Source organism: Triturus cristatus, chromosome 4_1 (genome assembly GCF_964204655.1).
Source record: "Triturus cristatus chromosome 4_1, aTriCri1.1, whole genome shotgun sequence".
NCBI lineage: Eukaryota > Metazoa > Chordata > Amphibia > Caudata > Salamandridae > Triturus > Triturus cristatus.
Window position 1 is genome coordinate 297,793,591 of NC_140585.1, and position 14,727 is coordinate 297,808,317.

Sequence of the window (14,727 nt, forward strand, 5' to 3'; positions counted from 1 at the left end):
AGACCGTTTCAGGCACTTGTTTTCACATTCCGAAGCTCCTTCGGGGAGTGTTCCACCTTCTCCCTTTATCTGTCCGTAAGACCCTACTCCAAGCTTTAGTGGTCAGTTGACTGGACTACTGCGACCCTGCTCCAAGCTTCAGTGGTCAGTCGACTGGACTACTGCAATGCACTCCTGGGAGCAGCAAATGAGGTGGTGTTATACAGGTTGCAAGTAGTCCAGAATACGGCAGCACGGTTGGCGCTCACTAAGCCCCCCCCAGAACTGCCTCCCTGCCAGAAATCACTTCACTGGCACCCCATCCGTAAGAGGATTAAGTTAAAAATCTGTTGCCTGGTCCATAAATCTATCTATGATAGGGGCCCCAGATATCTGGTGGAAAAACTCGCCTACTACGTCACAGCAGATCTCTGTGCTCTGGTGAGAAGGCTCTGCTAGTAGTCCCTCAATTTAATAAACTTCGAGCCGGGGGCAAATCTTTTGCCTGTCTCGCCCCATGTTTATGGAACACGCTCCCTATCGCCTTACGTAAGTGCCCTAATCTTCTTAAATTCAGGAAACTATTAAAACTGAACTCTTTAATAACTGAGTATCTCTCTATCCTCTAATCTCCTCCGCTTCCAGCGCAGAAATACCCGTGATTCTAGCGCTCTATAAATAAATTCATTCATTCAATCTTTATCCAGACGAGTGGCTAATCAAAGCGTCAACAAACTTGTCAAAACTACCAGATAAGTCAATTTTCTCAACCGCTGAGGAATGCACGTCAATCACGAGAGATAAACATCTCCAGTGCAATCCCTGCTTTATATAGGAGAGGTAATAGATACGTAACCTTTGAAGGAGAGACTGACATTTATCATCTGAAATGTGTCCTTCTGCTGAAATCAACCATTCAACGGCGAAACAAATAGCATCACGTCTGGGCTAAATGGTGTTATGCATCTTCCTTGTTCTGAACCCAGGTCTCTTACTGACACCACTTCAGCAATACCTAAAGAAGCATTGGCGCCAGTACTCAAACACATGGGAAGACAAACTCACCCTGTCTCACCATGCAGCCCAATCCCTTATATGGTGGTGCCACCCAGAGAACCTTTTGTGCAAAATGGACTCCTATCAAGACATTCCATTCCAGACATTAGTGACCTCACATGGATCATCTGCTGGTTAAGCGAGCATGATCCTTGCAAGAAATGACTTACCACATTAATCTGCTGGACCGGATAGCTGCACAACTGATCCTTAAAGCTTTCCTTCTCTCTTTCACAATGAACTCCCTGCTTGTCCAGAAAGGCAATGCACCAGCCATGCGTTAATTGAACAAACTAGGAGGAACGAGATCCAGAGCCTTATCGCTAGAAGCTGAAACTATCTGAAAGTGGTGGACAGCTACAAAATTGAGAATCAGTGTAGTCTTCCTTTCATAGGTCCAGAATGCTCAAGTGGACTCCCTGAGCAAATCAATGCAAGAAAATCACAAGTGGCTCACAATGTCTTCTGCGACTGGGGTTTCCCCTCTTAGATTTCTTTGCAAGCATAGAGAACATACAATGCCCAGACTTTTCCTCAAGATTTAAACCAGTCAAAGATGAAGTATAATAGCCCATGGATCGATTTTGTCAGGCATATTTCAGTACACTTTTCCGCTGATTCCCCTGACACTAGCAGTAATCATCAAGCTGAAATACTTGAGTGCCAGGATGATTCTAATTTCACTAAAGTGGCACAGCAGAGGTGGTTCATGGACTTCAGGTCAACCCCACAGGAGATTGCTGTGAAGACCGGACCTACTGCACAAGTTCAGGGTCAGATTCTGCATGTTATGTTCTTCCACCCTTGAATTTGACAGTCTCACTCCTAATCTCATCCAATATAGGCACTTGGACCACCCATGGGATTGTATGGATTTTTTGAGAGCAGCTAAGCGCCATACAGGAGAGCTTCCTACTTTTACAAATGGGAGAGATTATTCATTTGGTGTTCTTATAACTTCTAGCCGCAGTCTTGATATTTTGAATACTCCCCAGGCGTTAGACTGGATCTAGAACATTTTCAGCAGTACCTCTGTACGTCGGAAGGTGGGTTTATGCAGCTTCGCACTGATGTTTTTCTCAATATTTTTCATGAAGTTTCTGCAGTGTGCGAGGGATGTAATTCCCTAACACGACAGGTTTCATGCCCTGTAGGGACTATCTCAAACAAATGTCTGTGACGGATCCCCAGCTGGGATCCCTTGGGTAGAACTACAACTCCAAGGTCTGCGGCTAATGTGCATCAATGAGCCCAAAGGCTTCAGTGAACGCGAGAGGAAACTTTACATTGCCAGGCATCACAAAACTACACATTAGGACAGTATCTAAAGGTCAATCTCTGTCCCATTCCTGGAGTCAACAGAGCTGCTCCAGAGGTCAGTCCTCTTCATACTCCTGCTCCAAGTCCTAAGGTAAGTGTGGGAAACACAAGAAATTTAAGCTGGATTTCGCTACCTCGCACCACTCTCATTTGCCTGAGCAAGGACAGGCTACTCCACCCTTCTTGATATCTCCTTCGCAGTCGGCTGACTTCAGAGCTGACCCCGCAGCTGGTTCCAGCACAAACTGAGTTTCCGGGGCATTCAGCCATGCTGCTTCAGATGAAAGAGTTCCGTGCAGCTATGCTCCAGCTCTTTGTATCCATGACGACTCCTTCTGGCGCACCTTGGGGCCCAAAAGAGGCAAGAAACCTTCCACCTGCAATACCGTTGGCAGGTTCGCCCTTAGTGCCACCTGGGTGCTCCGAGCCTGTATTGCCTCTGGCTCTTGTTCTGACTCCTCTTCCAGCGTCCACAACTAAGCCAGCCCCGGGCATGTCAACGCAGATGCTGACTTTGCGCTGCATGAGGGGCGGCCCCGATTATTTTCTCCAATGCAAGTCCGGCCTTGTTCCAGCCTTTCAGTCAATCGACAAATTTCCAGGCGCCATTGCACTGCTTCTGGTGACCTGGCTTTTCTTTCGCAGCACCCTTTACCAGAATGCCTAGTGTTGCAGATGCTATAATCCCAGCACATTTCCCACCATTCTCAATGATAGGGTATCTAAGCAAGTGGAAACCTTTGGCAAAGGAGTCTTTTCTTCTACCAGCTTGGCTGTCCTATCTGTTGATGCCAGCTGTTTGTTGGAACGCTTCTCACACTCCCTTTGGGATTCGGTATCACAAGTCCTCCCTGGTGTGCCCTAAGACCTTCACTCAGTGCTCCCTTAGGCAATTTAATATGGTTGTGATGCCAAGTTCACGAATCATTGTGACTTGGGCACCATGATTCCATTAGGTGGGCCATGGCACCAGCATTGCCATTTGCTGCCATGCGTGGCTGCGATTAACTGGGTTCTCTGGTAATGTCCAGTCCGCCCTGATGGACATGCCCTTTGTTGGGACTCTCCTGTTCAGGGACAAAGCTGATTCAGTTCTTGAGCGTTTTAAGGAAACAGGGCTACTGCTTGCTCTCTGCCCCCCCACCCTCCACATTCTGACAACCGCAACAGTTTCATTGGTCCTTTCACAGCTTTGGCATTCCTTACCCCCAACGTGTCCAGCCCCCACAGGGAACCCAGCAGTTTCACAGTAGAGGCGTTGGTCCCCACCGCTTCTGTGGCAAGGTCAGCGTGCTGCTCATCCTATCGCACCACCTGCCAAACCTGTTTAGCATGCTCTTGCAGGAACACAGCCACCCGATGGGAGGCAGAATCCACTGATTTTAACTGGGCTGGCAAACGATCACATCAGACAAGTGAGGTCTGCAGATTCTTCGCAAGAGTACGCTTTACCCTTTCGCTGCACCTTCCACCATCACCTCAGGGACTGACTGTGAACTATTCCATTTTGCGGCAGTAAGTGCAAGCCCTTTTCACCAAAGAGGCTATCAAGAGGGTACTGGTGCCAGAAGTAGAGAGCGGTTGTTATTCCCACTACTTGCCCAAGAAGGACAGAGGTCTTTGTCCTATTCTAGACCTGCACCCTCTCAATGCCTTCCTCCAGAAGGAGAAGTTCAAAATGCTTACCCTGGCCCAGGTCTTGTCTACACTCAACCCTAAAGACTGGAATGGGGTAGGGGGTGGATCATTGTACCTGCAACACTACTATTTCCATATTCATGTCCTGTCAGCCCATCGGCACTACTTGCTGTTTGTGGTGGGACAGGAACATTTTTGGTTCGCTGTGCTCCCCTTTGATTTCACCGCACCCCTTGGGAGTGTTCACAAAAACGATGGCAGCATGATACCATGACACCCCAGGCAGTTATCATCCACCTTCAGACTGTGGCAAATTTCCTGTCATCTTTGAAGTTAACAATCAACGTGTTGAAGTAACACCTGACTCCTTTTCAGGCGCTCCCCTTCATTACAGCCATTCTGGACACAGTTCGGTTTTGTGCCTTTCTGCTGAGAAAGAGTGTCTATGACATTTGGGTTGCGTTCCCAAACTTTATGCCTCAGTCTTGTATTTCAGTGAGGTTGACACTGAGACTGATGGCCTCCTGCATCCTGCAACAGCATATGCGGGCTCTGAAGTCCCAGTTGGGCCCACATGAAGGGAATAGCTCTCACCACGTTCAGATTTCTGGGGAGACTGCAAAAAATCTGCAGTGGTGGTTGCTGGACTGCCAATTGGTCATTGGCAGACCCGTCTCCCTTACCCACCCAGAACTGACAGTGATGGCCAATGCGTTGTATCTAGGTTGGGGCTGCCACCTGGGAGAGGTGAAGATCAGAGGCCTCGGTCTCTGGCGGAGTCTCAACTCTACATCAGTCTTCTGGAGCTGAGGGCCATCCACTTGGAGCTAAAAGCCTTCCTTCCATCCATCAATGGAAGGCTGTTACAGGGGCTCATGTAAAGCACTGCCACCATGTGGTAGTGCAACACACTCTCCAACTTCATGCTTGGCGATTTAGCGGCAACAGCTGAACACCTTCGACTTTCGTCTGGAGGTGGTTGATGTGATCTTGGCAGCCAGGCATCCCTCAACAAAAATTGCATACGCCTATCATTGCAACAAATGTGTGCCTTGCTGCGGCACCTACCAGGTTAACCCTCTCCAGGCCAAGTTATCTAACGTTCTGTTATTTTTTCTGTATTTAGCCCGGCAAGGCTTTGATTTAACACACAGTTAAGGGTTATCTTTTGTCCCTTTGGGTGTTATTACAAAGACTGTGTTCCTCGTTTCCATCACCTTGGCTTGGCATGTGACTGAGCTTCAGGCTCTTTGTGTCAATCCACCGTGCTCTTCCTTCTTCCCAGACACACTGGTTCTGTGGACTCTGGCGTCCTTGCTGCCGAAAGTTGTGACACCGTTCCATGTCTGTCAAACCCTGCCCGCGTTTTATGCCTCACCTCACCCCTCAAAGGCGGAATAGATACTCCATCGCTTGGACCCCAAAAGAGCGCTGAGCTTCTATATAGATCGTACCAAAAGTCACCAGGTGGCAATTCAGTTCTTTATTTGGTTCTCTGGAGCGAATAAATGCAGTTCAGAACATGTCTCCCTCCCGCTGGATCGTGCTCTGCATTAAGATCTGCTATGCATTTGTCAAAAAGCAGCGTTCTGAAGGACCACATGCCTATTCCACCTGGCCCAAATCTGCTACCACTGAATTGGAGGAGTTACTGCCCTGGACGTTTGCCAGGCAGCTACGTGGGCATCCCTCCATACGCTCACGGAGCACTATTGGTGCTGCAAATCACACTGACACTGCAATAGATCTATTTAGAAACCATGTATTTGATCCCAACGTGAGAAAGATAGCTTAGAGCTCTTATCCTCAAAAATAATTGTGTTGAATGAAGCGGCTTCCTCTAACTTTTCATGTATATCATTCATTTGGTAACTATCTGTCATTTAATGCCAATGTTAGTATCATGGGACATTATAAGGCAAGATAGTAGCAGGTAGCCACCTACAGCAAAAATAGAGGAACTCGACATATTGACCCGAAACACATTTAAAATTGCACAATTTTCTTGAGTATGGGGATGACAAAAAGTTACTTCATCTACAGCACAAAAAGTATTTTGTACTTCGTAAATAAATTAATTACATTTGTCATGTATATAAATAGAGTAGTACAAATGCTATAAAAAATAGGTTAGTGCAAAAAATGAAGTAGAGGTTGGTGTCTCTAAACGTCAGTGATTCATTTTACATGACCAACTTTCACAAATTTAATGTCGGCCTGTAGGACTCGCACATATACTTGCTATGTAGTCAAGGTGTTTCTCTGCCAAGACTAAAGCCTGGCATTGAATAACTATTCATCATCCCAGTGTATATATGATCCCACAAGTCTTGTCAAGTTGAGATGCCACATTTACCTATATTTGACATTAACATTTTGGGTTTACGGCACATTACGGCACATTATTGGACAATGAGGAGAACTGGTCTTATTGGGGGCCTATATTTTGTTCGGGTTTGGTAAGCTTTATGTAATAGTGTTCAGTGTTGACTTAAACTTAATGTTGGCAACCACTTTATGAACAAAGAGCTATACAATAGATACCACTTTCACCCACTCATGTCGGGATCCAAATAAAATTTCTAAAGTTTTGAAGGGATACTCCTCTGAGAATGTAGTTATTCTCTACTCCGCGCACATGTTGCAGGATACCCATCTACTAAATAACATAACATGTATTTGTAAAGCACACCTTCACCCGTAGGCATCTTGGCACTGAATAACAGATATTTATTGTTACCCAACTCAGTGGTAAACAGCATTTCAGGTAAGTTCGCATTTCAGCAGAGCTGGCTTTCCAGGTACGTGAAGTTTACGTATTTTGGGAATAGACAGTCAAATCAGAATCACCAGATTACACCGATTTTAAAGCTTTTCTGAGACCCTAGGCAGAAAAGCTATTGTTAGGCTACAGAAATGTCCTATATTTTGCCTTCCACAGTACAGCTTTCCATTGGAAAAGTCATAGTTTACAAATAGGCACCTAAGACAGTTTTACTTTTGCAGGACACGCATATTGTACAGGCTGGTGATACCTTCATCTGTAGGCCATATGTTTCCTTCCAATTACCAGGTCCTACAACCGAACAGTACCTATGATCTCACAGGTCCATTCTGTGCTTTACCAATGAGAACTTTTTCAGGCCATTACAAAGTCAACACCTACCTGTTTGAAAGCACCTGGTTGCGATTGTGAAATGAAAGACATTTTGTCCAAAGACTCCGCTACCGAACCTACAGACTGATGATTAAAAATCAATAAATGCCACACTTTAATATTGCATTATCAATGTTGCAACTGAGAGCACAATGAAGAAACAAGAAGAAATTTAGGATAAACGTAAATAGTTTGGGTTCTGGGCCAGTGGCCTCACCAGACCCCTTGAGTGCACTGTCTATTATTGCATCTAAGCTTCTCTTACCCCCTGTGCCTGGATTTCCAGAGCCTTCCTCTGTCTGCGTGTGTATATCCAGATATACATTGCTCTGCTTGATTTCTTGCTGCTTCTCACTTTTACTGTTTTGTTTCTTCTTGAGTGGGGGTGTGTGATGCAATAACTCTCTTTAACGATTCCTTATTGTAGACTATTGGGGAGAGTCTTATTACAGTGAGCTGATCGACGTGCACCTGGGTGGTACGTATGGCAGATGCTTTTTCCACTGCTGCTAACCTCCTGCTCTCCCCTTCTCTTCCTCAACACCCTCCTTCTCCTGTGACACACCCTTTCATACTTACAACAAGAAGAAACTATCATAGAACAAATAGCAAAGCAGAAGTAGCTTGGCATACCAACAATGTGTGTGTTCTGGGAGACCATAGAAAATTCTCATTATAGTGGTATTGATCAAGGTCCCCAGAAAAGGTAGCACACTGGCTCCAGTGACACCACCTGGTAGCATCTCGGAGAGCCTTTAAAACACCACATAAACACTTAAAGGTCTGTCAGGAACGGTAATGATTGTACCTGATCATGTTCCAAAGAAACTTGATATGTGAGACACCCTTGAAACTCATCCTAATAACATTAAATGGCAAGCATTGGTTCATATTGCAAGAATGTGCGCATTTGGAAAATTTTGAGCTAACTCATTAAATATTTCAGAAATATTAATCACCCTTAACACCACTGTATGTGACTAAAAACACTTAAGGCGCAATGTGTAATCAAAAGAAACAAACGATCAACCAAGAAGTGGCTCAGGGAAGCAGTATCTAAGCATATTGAGGAATGTATGGAAAGTAAAATCCTTTATCTTTAAAAGAATTTGGGTAAATTGAGTTGTGATGCCTTTACTGATTACTACAGTGTATACCTCACACAAACCTTAGAGATTGTTCAGAACAGGGAGAAGCATAATCTTTAGAATGTTTATGTTGGGCATAACCATGCGGTGGATGCTTAATAGATTACTCAGAAAATCTTCAGAGCTCACTTTGTGAATGAATGTTATGGTAATCAAGCGATTGTACAGAAAAGCCCTGCATTAGTGCCTTTGGATGGAAGATGGACATAACCTGTAATCCTAGTTTGATATGATGTGATATGTGTATAAAATACACATATCAACACTAGTTTTTAGAAAGCCAGTTTTGGTAGTCTATCTGTTGGCTACATTGACAACATTTAATTTAATTCATTTTAAAAGAAGACAATTATGCTTTTAAAATGTCACTGTTTTTGTAGAAATGACTAGCAAAACTCTTTCATAAAAACATTTTTTTAAGTTAATGGACTATTGAAAGAAAAGAGGGCTACCTAGGCTTCAGCCTACACAGTTTGAAAAACCGACAGTGGTCCTTTAAAGAATCACACTAGCAGTGCGCCATAACACACTGTCAGTGGCAGTTGGTTCTCATCTTTTGACAAAGTTAAGAGGATCCTGCCTATTTTACAATAAATTTCTAATTCTTACTCTAGATAGAAGAGCAGCTTGTTTATGATTTTACTGAAGATTGCCATGTAGGGGGAATTAGGATTACAGATAAGTACCTTTTACTGCTCCTTCAGTGAATCTTCATTAAAAGTCATAGCACTGAATAGAATGCCAAACCCTTCTCTTTAAAAGTTAGATTAAAGAACAGAGCAAAGTATGGATGCTACTCAGTTTTCACTGGTCCAGATGCCAACGCTCACGGCGGCGCCATCCCTTTTCTGAAACCCCGACTCTGACATGGAGCCAGAGGGTCGAGAGACAAGTATTCTGGGCCGGAGCCTGAGCCCTTTTCCTTATGGGCTACGACTCTGGGAGGATTGGAAGGAGTCACCGCATGCTAAAAAATACCAGCCTTTCGACTCAAGCATGGGCTCGTTTAAGGATTTGGCAGAATCCTGATGATTGGACCCTTCTTGCGATACTGGCATGTTTTCTCCCCCTACCGTGGCTCCGGAGGGGGGAGCGTCATTAGCAATGGTGGTGAGGTTGGCCGAGGTCCTGGGCCTTAGCTTGCCCTCTGTGGCAATCAAGACGTACAGCTTGACTGAGGTGCTTCAGCTGGAAGAGACCCCCTCAGAACCACTTCTCCCATTCAATGAAGCCCTTACAGACTTCCTGCTTTGGACCTGGTTCAGGCCCAGCACAGGGGCTCCTATAAACAGAAAAATTGCCCAACGCCCTGCCGAGGGGACCTCAACTTCCTCACGCAACACCCTACCCTGGAGAGTTTGGTGTTCCAAGACTTTACCTCCCATGTAAATCGTGGCACATTACCTACCGCACCAACTGATAGGGAATTCAAGAGGTTGGACACCTTAGGGAAGATGTTTTCTTCCACCAGCCTGGCACAGCGGATTGTGAACACCGCATGCCTTTTGGGCTGTTAGTCCAATGCTCTCAGGTATTTGGTTGCGAAGGTGCAGCCCATGGGCCCGGAGAAGGCCTGGGCTATACTCTCCCAGGCTGTTGCTGACGGTAGAGACGCAGCCAAGTTCACAGGTGGTCTGGATACCACCGTCTTGCTAGGCATAGCGGTTTCATTGACAGTGTCCTTACATACCCATGCCTGGCTGAGGACAACTGGGGATGCCCAAGCATTGCTTATGGACATGCCTTGTGGTGGCTCTTGTCTCTTCGGAGACAGGGCGGATTCGGCGCTAGAGCGCTTTAAGGACACCAGGGCTACGGCCAGTTCCTGGTGTCTTTCCATGGTCCCTTGCCACCCCCAATTAGCCCTTTGCTCCTTTCGTGGCCACCACGGCGCGCAAGGTTACCATCCTCTATGTGACCGAGGATGCGGTACCCATACACCCCGTGAGTTGTGCAGCCAGAAGTTGCTCCCCCACACACGCACAGCTGCAACCTCCAAACCATTATAGTCTGTTCTTTTACCATCATGGGCACCCGATGGGAGACATGATACGCCATCACCTACCCCACTGGAGGTCTATAACATCAGACCAATGGGTTCTCTGGATTGTCTAGAGGCGATACTCCCTCTCCTCCTGTCTACCCCTCCACCCATGCCACCCAGTTGCAACAGGCCGACAGAGGACCATCTCTCCTTGTTCCACGAGGAAATCCCGGTTACTCCAGTATTGGAGCTTTCATAGATTCACATGCCTGAATCATTCCCCGTCGTCGAGACGGGAGTCTCCGGTACATAAAAAAGCATTCCTTAGTAGTATAGCAAACTGAAAAAAGGCCTAGGCCAATTTTCCTTTGCAACCCATAACCTTTGTTATGTAAAAAAGGACTAAACTTGTCCCTGAACCAATCAGAGCCTCTCACCCTCTAGAACACTCCTGAGAGAACCTTCTGCCCCTCAGATTTTCTAACGCACGTTGTGCTAGGGAGTCTCCTTTGAGCTCTGCACAAATTCTACAGTTGGTTCTAGATTGAAGAGATTTTTCAACTGATTTTTCTACATCATCTTTTGGAGAATGGCTGATAAGGAGAAGAAGGGCTTGTTTAGGGCCTGTGCCACCTGTTCAAAGAAGAGGTTATATACTGACGATCCTCATAAAGATAGTATATACTGCCTTTACCCACACCACCAGGCGAAGGAGTGTAAGGTATGTCGTACCTTTTCTAATAAGACTCTGAGGGATCGTGAAGGCAGACTGTTAATTTGGCTCCAAAAACTTAAGACCAGGAAGGACGTCGTGTCTAGTGACAGTGATGAGGCGTCAACTGTTTCAAGGAGGTCTCAGAAGAGAGGTAGATCTCCTCAGGCTCATACCTCAGAGGAGAAACCTGATAAGGCTCTTAAAAAGATCACATCTGGGTCTTCAGAGCGCAGTCCCTCAAAATCTCCTCAAATTAAGGAAAAGGAGAGTAAGGGTCATGCTTCAGGGGTAAAGCATTCAAAGAAAACAAGTTCAGAGCCTTCAAAATCACCCCTTAAAATTAAACATACGCTTAAAAAGCCAGCTTCTACTTCGCCTGAGGAGAAATTAGAATAATCTGCATCCTCGACGGGATCGTCAACGAAGAAAGTAGGGTCGTCGACGAGGAAAAGTGAGATAAAGGTCATTATTAAACCTGTACCCATCGTCGACGGCAATGTCGCCGACGAGAGCGTCGACGACGACGACAGTGACGACGACCACAACTACGTCGTCGACAGCACCGTCGACGACAGTGACAACTGCATCGTCGACAACGATGGCTACAGCGTCGGCATCGGCGAGGACGGTGTCGTTGGCGGTTACTATGGCAATCTCGTCGACGGGCTCTTCGACGAGGGAAAAAATCCCAGAAAAACTGGATTTTGTCAAGAAAAGAAGGATTACCCCGGACATTACGTCTCCTAGTAAGGTAACGCCTCTGGTTCCATCCCACTTGTTGGAGAAGGAGGACTCGCAGGAGGATGATAATGAGGGTTTGTTTGGTTATGCAAGTAGCCCCTCTCAGTTACACGTTAAATGTCAGGAAGATGACTGGGAGGATGAGTATGGGGGTTATCGGGACTGCCCCCGACAACATGATCAGGATGAGACGGTGAGTGTTCCAGCTTCTCTACTGACGGATTTGCAGTTCATGTTGGACGACTACAAGAGGAAGCATCCTTTGCCTCATTCTACCCAAAGGATTCCAGTGGCTACGTCACACTCTGTTCCGTGTACACCGGTGTGAAGACAAGAGGTACCGGTTCCTGTGCCAATATCACCATTGCCGCAACCGGTTCTAGACACATCTGACGATGAGGAGCAGGAGGAGGGGGAGATAACAGAACCTAGTAAGGAATGGGATGATTATCTGATTCCGTCCCCTTCATCTCCTTCACCGAGGCCTGTGGATTCCCCTCCGGAGGACATTGGAGGGTTCCATAATCTGATGGAGAGAGCTGCGCAGAGATTTGCGCTCAATATGTCAGAGGATAAAGCAGAATGCTTTTTATATGATTTCAAAGAGCCGTTTCGCAAAGACGGTTAGATCTCTTCCAATTGTGAGTCATCTATGGGAGGAAGGTCTCAAAGTTATGGAGACGCCGGCAACGGTTACTCCAGTGCTTGCTAGACTGGAGAAAAAATACAAAGCGCCTTCAGATGCTCCGGCTTGTTTATTAGGTCTCCCCAAACCGGACTCCGTTATAACTCAAGCGGCGCAACAAAAAACAAGGAATCCGTCAGCTCCAATTTCAGCGCCACCGGACAGAGAGGGTAGGCGCTTGGATAATGCAGTGAAGAGGTTTTCGTCCATGTCTGCCCTTCTGGTCAAGACGGCAAATGCCCTAGCCATCCTGGGCAGGTCTGATAGGCAAATGTGGTGCGACCTATTACCATACATATCCAGCATACCTGAGGCTGACAGACAAGAAGCCAGGAAAATCCTCCAAGAAGGTGAAAGGACTTCGGCTGAAGTCATAGATTGCGCAATGGACATTGCGACCACGGCCTTCAGATCTTTGGGAGGAGCGGCTGTTTTACGCAGACAAGGATGGTTGAGAGCAACATCTTTTAGGCCTGAAGTCCAGAATAAGATCTTGGATCTTCCGTTCAATGGAGAAGATCTGTTTGGGAAGCATGTTGATGAGGCCTTACAGAGTATCAAGAAGGATACGGAAACAGCGAAATCTCTGGGAACATTACAATATAGAAAAGTTCCTTTTCGTGGCTCAAGAGGTAGGGGCCAAACCTCTTATAGAGGGGGTTATCAACAAGGCCGGTATTCTTCCTACTCCACATCATCTCAGCCATATTGTCAACAATATTCACAGAGACAAACGGGAGGTTTCACAAAATCTACTCCTAGAGGTCGAGGAGGTCGCCAAGGGAAAGACACCACCCGGAGACAATGACAGTCTGGTGACACCTATTCCTCATATGTCGCATATTCCCCTGGGTGAAAGAATTTCCTATCATCTTCAAAATTGGAAGCAAATAATGACGGACCAATGGGTCCTCAACATAATACAATTCGGTCATACTCTAGAGTTTCTGGAAATCCCCCCCTTGTACACCACCAAGATGTCAAGAGGTCAAGTATTTACATCAGATGCGTCAAGAAATTCAGACAATGCTCCGAAAGGGAGCAATAGAACCGGTACCGAATTCCCAGAGAGGAAGGGGATTTTATTCCCGTTTTTTTCTGATCAAGAAAAACGTTCTTCAATGGCGACCCATTTTGGATCTCAGATCCCTAAATACTTACCTCAAGGATCAAACCTTCAGAATGATCTCCCTCCAGGATATTCTGCTGCTATTAAACCCAGGGGATTATATGACCAAACTGGACTTACGAGATGCGTATTTTCATATCCCAATCTATCCTTCACACAGGCAGTACCTTCGGTTCGTGGTGGCCGAGGATCATTACCAATTCAAGTTGCTTCCTTTTGGTCTGAAATCAGCCCGATGATTTTTACAAAATGCCTGGCTCCAGTGGCAGCGGTTCTAAGGAGACAGAAACACCAAGTGTTTCCTTACCTCGACGACTGGCTAGTCAAGGCTCCATCGGCAGCGTCAGCCCGGTTGTCAACAGGGGCTTGCGTAGAACTATTTGCCAGGTTAGGCCTCACTCTAAACGAGGAGAAGTCAACTCTGCAACCGTCAAGAAATATCACTTTCTTGGGAGCAATTCTGGATACGGAGGTAAACAGATCGTTCCCCTCCGAGGAAAGACAGCGGGGAATAATATCTCTATCCCAGGCGTTTATAAAAAGGTCTCTTTCAGTACGCAAGTACAAGTCATTGCTGGGAATGATGTCATCTTGCATTCCCCTCGTACCTTTCTGCAGACTACGGATGCGTCTGTTACAAGAGCAGCTGGATCTTCAGTGGCATCAAGCGACAGAATCCTTCGAAGATATACTCAAAGTGACGCCGATCATGATCCACGCGGCAACATGGTGGACCCGGAATCGAAACATCTCGCAGGGTCTTTCTTTCCTGACTCAACCAGCTCCTTTAGTGGTTACGACAGATGCATCCTTGGAAGGCTGGGGAGCATTCCTTCAGGATCTGCAGGTCAGCGGTCGCTGGAAATTAAAAGAACAGCAATTGCATATCAACCTCTTGGAGCTCAGAGCCGTCCGCCTAGCATTGTTGGCGTTCCTGCCAAGGATTCAAGGTACAGCCGTGTTGGTAAGAACAGACAACACAACAGCAATGCACTATTTGAACAAACAGGGAGGAACAAGATCACTCTCCCTGTCTCGAGAAGCCCAGTTGATATGGGAATGGGCTCTACGACACGAAGTATCCATTACAGCGGAACATCTTCCAGGGGACCAGAACACCAAGGCGGATACTCTAAGCAGATTAAAGTCTGTCTGCCACGACTGGGAGATCGACA

General features: G+C 46.3%; 1 protein-coding gene across 32 annotated transcripts in view; it reads left to right on the plus strand.

The window, feature by feature from the left end:
- The window catches only part of MICAL3 (microtubule associated monooxygenase, calponin and LIM domain containing 3), a 1,875,796-nt gene that overhangs the window by 1,704,058 nt on the left and 157,011 nt on the right, over positions 1–14,727 (plus strand). For 26 of the 32 annotated variants that reach the window (XM_085652129.1, XM_085652139.1, XM_085652137.1 and 23 more), the window contains one exon: positions 7,578–7,628. The exons of the other annotated variants lie outside the window; for them this stretch is intronic. In XM_085652129.1, the coding sequence (XP_085508255.1) occupies positions 7,578–7,628 (51 nt within the window). The remainder of the gene's footprint in view (positions 1–7,577; positions 7,629–14,727) is intronic. 32 annotated transcript variants of the gene reach the window in all.